The sequence below is a fragment of the Amphiprion ocellaris genome, chromosome 19, assembly GCF_022539595.1.
Source record: "Amphiprion ocellaris isolate individual 3 ecotype Okinawa chromosome 19, ASM2253959v1, whole genome shotgun sequence".
NCBI lineage: Eukaryota > Metazoa > Chordata > Actinopteri > Pomacentridae > Amphiprion > Amphiprion ocellaris.
Genome location: NC_072784.1, coordinates 20409373 through 20418553, shown reverse-complemented (window position 1 = coordinate 20418553; position 9181 = coordinate 20409373). Strand labels below are relative to the sequence as shown.

At 37.8% G+C, this 9181-nt stretch overlaps 1 protein-coding gene across 2 annotated transcripts; it reads left to right on the top strand.

Annotated features, from left to right (window-relative positions):
• The first annotated feature begins 1324 nt into the window (after positions 1-1324).
• On the top strand, positions 1325-9039 carry prkcsh (protein kinase C substrate 80K-H). 2 transcript variants are annotated; one of them, XM_023279622.3, is made up of 18 exons: positions 1325-1465; positions 1750-1861; positions 1995-2111; positions 3049-3144; positions 3232-3289; positions 4044-4161; positions 4597-4726; positions 4998-5082; positions 5486-5564; positions 5709-5792; positions 5874-6032; positions 6122-6215; positions 6576-6645; positions 6848-6937; positions 7030-7104; positions 7194-7293; positions 7404-7563; positions 8810-9039. In XM_023279622.3, the coding sequence occupies exons 2-17, from the start codon at positions 1774-1776 to the stop codon at positions 7548-7550; spliced, it is 1590 nt and encodes a 529-aa protein (XP_023135390.2). In that variant the 5' UTR covers positions 1325-1465; positions 1750-1773; the 3' UTR covers positions 7551-7563; positions 8810-9039. The 2 variants fall into 2 exon arrangements, with proteins under 2 accessions (XP_023135390.2, XP_023135391.2); XM_023279623.3 differs by having other exon boundaries at positions 1372-1416.
• The last annotated feature ends 142 nt before the right edge of the window (positions 9040-9181 follow it).

Genomic DNA, 9181 nt, shown 5'->3' with positions numbered 1-9181 from the left:
TACATGGTGCTGCAGAATGCTGTGGTAGCTGTTTTGGTTCAGGGTTCCTCTCACTCTGTACAAGTCACTGACCCTGGATCCAACAAAACAGCCCCAGACTATCATGCTTCTTCCATGTTTGACAGTTGATGTCACACACTGAGGAACCATCCTTTCTCCTACTCGATGGCATACAAAAATCCTGCGTGATGAACCAAAGGTTTCAAATTTTGATTCATCAGTTCATAAATCCTTCTTCCAGTCTTCAGTAGCCCATTGGCGGTGTTTCATGGCCCAGGCAAGCCTCTTTTTATTATTCTGACATCTTAGCAAATGGACTTTCTTGCTGCAACTCGACCTGTCAAACCTGCAACTCCAAGTCTTCTCTTCACAGTTGAAACTGAGAGTTCTTACTATGACCACTATTAAGCTGTGCTTGAAGGTGTTGTCCTGCGAGCCGCCTATCACCAAGCTGTTGACTCAGAAACTTGTCTTCTGATTCTGTTGTGGCTTTGGGTCTTCCAGGCCTCTTCCTGTCAGAGTTTCTTTCAGCTTCAGAGTGCCTTTTGATGGTGAAGAAAACTGTATTCACTGACACCTTGACTTTCTTCGCAATTTCTCTGTAGGAAAGACTTACATTTTTAAGTGTTATGATGGTCTGTCTCTCTTCTATTGTTAATTGTCTTTTTCTCACCATTTTTATAGCAACACACTACATTCTGCAGCACAATACTGTTCAAATAATGCTCTGGAGGGTATGGTGCCACAGTGTGTTCCACCACTACTTTCACGCAGAGGAGGTTGTAAGTAATCAAGAAAAGGACACTGGGACATCTGTAGGATTTGGTAGCACCAACTTTCAAGGCTTGATCAACCTCCATTGCTGCAGAACAACTTTAAGTTGTTAACCCATTTATTGTTCCCTGAAAAAGGCCTTTTTGTATAATTCTGAAATGTAAATTATTTTTCAGTTTTGGGTAACCTTATATTTTTTGTAACCTCTGGCAGTTCACCATTTACCTTTGCACCATTTCAAGCTATTCATTGGACTTGAACTACTGGCATTTAAATAAAAAGCTGGAAAAATTGGGGTGTTCCAAAACTTTTGACCAGCAGTGTACCTTTAACAGATAATGTAAGTTTACACCAACATTTATCTACATGGACGTTAAAACATTGATGACTCTCTCTTGCAGACTCCAGCATGAGATGGCTGCAGCTTCAAATATACCCAGAATTCTGTGCGTCAGACAAATATCACGTGTCTCTGCGCTCTCCGCCAATCAGACGGTCTTGAAAAGTGTCGTCCAATCAGAGCGACACAAGACAGAGGTTCCATATCGATTATGCGCCTGCGCTCAATTGATACGGAACTAGGAGGTGTACTGACAGGTTAGCTTTCGCTATAAGCTTCCCCGAAGAGGAAATTAAGTAAAAGTTTGTTTGATTTTATCTTTTGCTACTTCGTTAAACTTTTGATATAGAGGTAACGTAGCTCTATTGTAAAAATATACGTACACGTTGTATTTGCATGTTAATTCATAATTTGCTTTTAGCTAAAGTGTTAGCTGAATTTGCTAGTTAGCATTACTGTATTAGCTCTTGCTAACGACCAACAAGTCGCTTTACGCATTCGACCAACGTACAATAACTATAGATACGCAGTGTCGTATTGAGTTCGATGTGCTGTAGGATATGTTGTCAAAATATTTGCAGATGCATTGTACGCTCATACTTGTGATTAATCTGCAAATTTTGTACGACTGATAGGCGTTTCGAGTGTGAGCCGTCACAATGTCCTGTCAGTACCTGCTGCTTTTGCTGCTGAGTGTGGGGGTCTCAGCGGTGGAGGTCCACCGTCCTCGTGGTGTGCCCTTGTCAAGTAAGCATTTATAATTTAAGTACAGCTAAAATGCATCCATGTGTATATCTGTGTGATATGCACTGGGGTTAAAGTTCACAATCCGTTTTCTATAGTGTTGATATTACATGGGTTCTGTGTTCAACCTCAACAGAACGGCAGTTCTATGAAGAGGACAAACCTTTTACTTGCCTGGATGGCTCCCGCACCATTCCTTTTGACAGAGTAAATGATGACTACTGTGACTGTCAGGACGGTTCTGATGAGCCAGGTGTGTATATTCTGCATACTGGAGACTTTTGCACTACTGTCAAGTAGTATTTTTTCCATAGAGCAATGAACTAAATTAATATTTTTCTGATAAATGGAGAGGCCAATGTAGGTCCTTTTCCGAGATGGAATATGTAACATTCCTAGCCTTTTAAAACCGTTAAAGGGTACAGCAAGGGATGTATGTTGTAGTATACAACAAAACCAAATCGAAATTAATAGCTAGAAGTTTATCAACCTGTCCAAATAACTAACAACCCAAATTGCTTTTTAGTTTCCGAAGCACTGTATTTGTTGCCCATGTCAGATGATAATCTAAGTACAACTTTCCCAGCATTATGGAGGATGGAGCTCAGGACTCAACTGGAGGACAGCTCTAATTTTCCAAATGATTTAACTGCAGCTTTTAAACGGACCCTGTGTGTGTGACAAATCACCCATCTGATGAGAGGCAAAGTGCATAGTGTAACTTGCTGTTAGATAGTTGCTAATTATAAGTAACTGATTAAGTCACTGCTGTTATTCCAAGCGTGTAAATGTGTCCAACTCTTTCACTTTAGAAATGCTCTTGTGGATCCTGCTGCTGTCGCGGAATTTATAAACAAATTCAGAGCAACGACTCCTGCAAATTAAACTTCTGCTGATATGTTCATACAAACTGCCATTTCCACGCTCTGGGATGTTTTTAGACCAGTGTCAATGCTAAATGTTGAAAAAAATACTCCACAAATAATTTCACACAGCTTGAAGTATGTTGTTTGTGCGTCTATCTGTAAATATGGCTGTATGCAGATCAGATATATGCTGTAGTGAAAGTGATAAAGCACTAGATTGATGGAAAGGAATGCATGTCTAAAAGGGGCTTTAGTCAGTATGTTGCCAGGGCTTTACAATATCACAGAGCTGTTTTGTACATTTAATAATATATATATTTTCAGGCACTGCTGCTTGTCCCAATGGCAGCTTCCACTGCACCAATGCAGGTTTCCGACCAGCCTTCATCCCTTCTTCTCGTATCAATGATGGAATCTGTGGTATGAATTTTAATCTGTTGTGACTATTTCTTTCCAAGTGTCTTGTGTGGCCAGGATTATGTTTTAACATTTGTGTTTCCTCTGTAGACTGCTGTGACACAACAGATGAGTACAACAGTGGCGCTTCCTGCCAGAACACCTGCAGGTGGAAATTGTTTTGAATTATATTTGAATTATAGCTCTATTTTGTGTGTGTGTGTGTGTGTGCGCGCGTGTGTGTATATGTATGTATGTATATATATATATACATACATGTGTATATATATATATATATATGTGTGTGTGTGTGTGTGTGTGTATGTATATATGTATATATATATATATGTATATATGTATATATGTATATATGTATATATATATATATATATACACACACATATATATATATATATATATATATATATATATATATATATATATATATATATATATATATATATATATATATATATATATATATATATATATATATATATATATATATATATATATATATATATATGTATGTATATATATGTGTGTGTGTGTGTGTGTGCGTGCGTGCGTGCGTATTTATGTATATTTGTGTGTGTGTGCTAGGAGCCCTCATATTTAGGCTGCAATTTGTTTTGTGAAACTTGTTTTTCAAGTCAAGCTGCAGTCCACTATTTTCTGCGTAACAGATTTATCAATCAAAAGCGTTCTGGTCACACAAGGATGACAGCATGAAATTGTAAAACCACTGATGTAATCGTACTTTGGGTTTGCATGACATATATCCGTAATTTTGGCCTTTTTGATTTAGTAATTGCATTATTTCAAATCGTGTCAAAGTGTTCAGCTCTAATAAACACTGAGAGTAAAGAGAATGTTAAATATCTTGTTTGTGACGAATTTTTTATGTAATGTGTGACTTTTAGGGACTTGGGGCGCAAAGAGAGAGAGAGCCTGCTGAAGATGGCAGAAATTGCGAAGGAGGGCTTTCAGCTGAAACAGCAACTTATCCATGAGGCCAAAAGTGGTTTAGAGGACAAGAAGGTGTGAAAAACATTTTTCATTTTTTGTGCATAATCATTACTACTTTGTGAAAACTGATTTTCCATAGAGACTCTGACACTTCTGGAGAGATCCTTGACAATGCCTATCTGACTTTGCTGCCTTGATTTTTCTTAAGCACACGGATGCAAATCCAGAAACTAAATATTAACTATCTGAATTCTCCTGTAAAGAATAAAGTAACAAAAGACAACAGGGCTCTATAAGGTTTCAGTAAAGTCATTGGTGACACACTGTTGTGTAATTTGTTAAAGTAGCTTTCTGTGTGTTTTGTTGTGGCTGCTTCTCATAGTGTTATTTTTTTATTTGCCGTAATTTTTGTAGATGGAAAGGCATCGTTTGCCAAATCGAATGTTGTTTTCAGGTATTGCTTGGATCATTTTTGGTTTAATTTATTATTTTAATGTGTCTCAACAGCTTAAACTTTCAGAAGTTCAGAGCAGTAAGAAGGATCTGGAATCGAAGGTGGAGGCTCTGAGAACAGTAAAGGAGACTGCAGAGCAGCCAGAGAAAGAAGCTAAAGAGCGCCACATGCAGGCCTGGGAAGGTAAATTAGGATTTGAAAGTATATCACCATCTACTGTTTGTAAAGAGCATAACATTACATATTGTATAGTGTCTTATTTAAACAAACATTTTAGGTGCTAGACTATGTTGCCAGGATGCCATATAAACTAGTAATGGAAAGAAAAATTTAGTCATGCAAGTTTCTGACTTCATCTGACTAAACTGAAATTCTTAAACACTGTTTACAAATATGTATGTTAGCAGAAAAACTGATAACTTGGCGAAAAGTAAAGCGTTTTTTTTTGTTTCAGAGCAAAAAGCTATCGCTCGCATGGAGAAAGACAAGGCTAAAATGAATGAGGTGTTTCTTGAACTGGATGATGATGCAGATGGCTTGTGAGTATTGGCACCCTCTCGAATTATTAGCACCCATAATGAGAGAAAGCATACAATGTAGTGAAGCTTAGCAGGGACAGCTTTAAGTTCAATCAAATAGTAAAGAGAACAAAAGGGACCTGAAGTATGTCTTTGTGCTGCATTTGTTGTCATTTATTTATTGGAATCCAAAATGTTGGATGATGATATGCCACAGGGATTAGTGTGCTTTCTGAACAAAAATGTCTGTAGACAAATTTTTACTCTTTAAAATAAAATGATTTACGCATCGTGCCTTTCATATACACACCTTGTTCATCATTAGTGTGACATTGATTCAGTGTTTTTGTCATAGGCCTCATTGTCTACGTTGTAAAAATAAAGGATTTTTACTCTAACTGCAATATTTTTTTATGTTTTCCAGTGTTTCAGTGGCTGAGCTTATGTCCCATTCTGAGCTCGACCCAGATTCTGACAGTTCATTCACTGAAGCAGAGGCTCAGGTAATTTTTTTTCGTTTTGTACTGGTCTTCTAAAACAATTCTGTTCAAATGTAATAATCGTTAAATGCAAGTATTTTCAAAGCTGCAATGCAACGTAAGGAACTGAATGATTGAAAATGTAAACATCATCTTTGGTTTGTGTAGGTGCTGATGGGTGGTGTCGACAAAGTGGACCTAGCAGCATTCGGGGCTGTTTGGAATAACATTAAAGAAAAATACCTGTCAGAGGTAAGAACCTGCAAATTCATTTTGTGAACTCCACGTAAAAAAGCTTCCACTCCTCAAAATTTGTGACTTTTTTTTCATCAGTCCAACGCAGACATCCCAGCACCAGTGGAGACCGCACAGGAGGAAACACCTGTCTCTGATAACGACTCTGACCAGTACCCTGAAGATGACATCCCAGAGGAGGAAGAGGAGGAGGATGAAGACGATGAAGACGATGATCAGGATGAGAGTGACTATAAAGTAAGACCACTGAGTTTCTTTATCACACTTGGTTGGACAGTTCTCAAATTTGTTTCAGTGAGTCACTTTATTCTGTGATTGATGTGCAGGTCCCTCCTACGGCACGGACTCAAGAAAAGAAGGATGACGATGATGAGGGGACTATGCCACCCTATGACCAAGAAACGCAGAACCTTATTGATGGTAAGTGTGTGTGTGTGTCTGAAAACCAAATGACTCAGCTCGTCCTGAGCAATGAGTAATTGAACACACTGTAAAAAAAATTACATGATTTTTATACACAAAAAATTACTGCAAGTATGGTAGCATGCCTATTACTTTGAATTTTAATGTTCATATTTGAAACACGTCGGTCATTCTGTTCGGTAATAAACTTTCTATTGCAGAACAAAGAGATTTATTGAATAAAAACTGCTTTTATATGACAGGTTTGTTACTTCTATCTTTCATAAAGACTTCAATAAGATGACTTTGCTGTATCTCTGTCTATGTTTGGATTAAATTTATGAGATTGTATTTTAAGTCTGTGCTTTCTGATTCCAGCTGCTCAGAAAGCCAGGGATGAGTTTGATGAGGCTGAGAGAGCGCTCCGGGAAGTGGATGATCAGATCAAGTAAGTGCTCAGCCTGAATATGAAGAAGGTTCTTTGCCAATAATGCAATCAGAGCTTTGTTACCACAACAACAGTCTAACTTTTAACAGCTGTGGTAAATGATTTTGTTGCACAGTCAGTGTGTTATTAGCTGATGACTGTAAATACAAAAAAAAAAAAAAACCAAAAAACAATGCATTTTGGATTTGGGATTTGTTTGCAGGAACCTTGAAAAGGAAATCTCCTTCGACTTTGGACCCAGTGCTGAATTTGGCTACCTCTACAGCCAGTGTTACGAGTTGACTACAAGCGAGTATGTGCATGCTGTGACGTTGGAAAAAGATTTGTATTTATCTGATATAAGTTCCTATTTCTGAAGGTCTTAAATGCATTTTTTTCTTTCAGGTACATTTACAGGCTCTGTCCGTTTAACAGAGTATCCCAGAAGCCCAAGTATGGTGGATCAGAAACTAATTTAGGGTAAGAAAATATCTGTGTTATGTTTACATTTCTTAGTTATTGCTTCAAACTTGACTCAACCTGTGTTTTTCACCATTTGCTTCCTGCAGAACATGGGGGAAATGGGCAGGCCCTGAGGATAATATCTATTCTGTGATGAAGTATGAGCATGGAACCGGGTGCTGGCAAGGCCCCAACAGGTCCACCACGGTGAGTCTCGGACAGTCAGCCCTCCCTTGATCTTTTTCTATTATAATTTTTCATTGCACAGCTGCTTCCTATTGGACACAGCACCAAAATAGACATTCTGTCACTTTCAGGTTAAGTTAACATGTGGAAAGGAGACAGTTGTGACATCTACCTCTGAGCCCAGTCGCTGTGAGTACCTGATGGAGTTCATCACCCCTGCTGTCTGCCAGGAACCTGCGAACCTGGATTCAGATCTTCATGAACATGAAGAGCTTTAGAGCCTCCTGATCTGTGAGTAACTCCCAACTTTTCAGTGATTCTTGGCCAACTTCATGATAATATGAGACATAATCTTTCATCATATTATGCTTTGCACATATCTATCCATGTCTGCCCCCTTCAAGATCTCAAATAGGTCTTATAGCCAAGGTTGTTTAGGGGAATCATGTCTTCAACTGTAAACCTAAGGTGCTCAAAATGAACTCATTACGGTTTCTTCATGTATAATGAAGAAAATGCAAAATCTGTGACAGTCAAAGCTGCACAGTGTGAAGATTTAGTATTTTGAAGGAAATCCCTTGTGCAGTTGCAGCTTCATTTTAGAAGAAGAGCAGGACAGCAGCAAGACCAAGGTAATGGCAACTTCATTTGAGTTCATTGTAGTGGTTAAGAGGATTAAGAAATTAATGAAGGGTAAGAATATAATAATGCTGTTTATGAGTGGGATGAATACGTGCAGCTGAATTATGCGCCAAATCAATAAACTGGCAACAATATGCGTTCTCTTGCTATACTCATGCAGTCCCACATTCATCCTTTACTGGAGACAGTTTGGCCTTTTGCATTTAATGGCTGTTTGACATGACTGATTGCGCTCTTGTACATATTATTATATGAAGTAACAAAGCTTAGATGCTTTATCAAACTAAAATTTGGTCCAAACAATTCATAATCTGTTGACTAAATAGTTAAATTTTCTACCAATTTTAGTTCATATTTTGTTCTCAAGTCACAGATATTGTGATGTCTTGTAATATGTAATATATCACTGAATAATATATAGTGATGGCTTATTGTAGGTTTGCTTACTAGGTTTACCGCTAACCTCATACACACTGTTTGGATATCATGTATAGCTTCCATTTAAATAGGAAATGTTGATATTGCTGCAGCTTGTGTAACTTGCTAACCGTGGCTGATCGTTTATTTCACTCTTTCTCTCCTATTTGAGGGTCACATGACGAAAAGATAATGTTGTACAATTAGTGTTAAGCTTCATGATAATAGAGGATTTTAGGTATGTTTCATCAAGTGTGGTGGGGATAGGGTGTGGTACAACAGAATAAGCCTTTCTGCATGTGTGCAGTCTGAAAATAACTCAAGAAGCAGATTAATCACTGATGTAAATGCTTAGTCCTCGGAAATCAAACCTATAGGGGTCAATTTCAACAAAATTGCCCTTCCCTTAAATAACAAGAAAGACATGACTTAAGCAAACCAGCGATTGAAATGAACGCGTATGTGCTTTGTCTTGCAGATTGTTCTCAAGGGACCAGAGTTACCGTAGCAGTCTGAAGTTGCCATGCTGTGAGCAGCATCACCTTGGTGTTGGTTAACAATTGAGAATAAATTATGGAAATTCCAATGAGTAGTTCATTATAGTATCATCTGCACTTCCAACTTCGTGTGATATCTGTTTTGATTCTCGTGTTGTTTGTCCAATGTAGTGTCATTCCATTATTTGCAAATAAAGTTCTTTTTATCATATATTAAACTTGTCTGTTTTTTTCCTCTACTAGCGAATCCGTATTGTTACAACTGTGCTTTCAGATGAGACCACTGAGTATTTATTTGTATCATTTTAAATGGGTACAACTTATACATCTGCTTATAAAAATATCAATTAGAT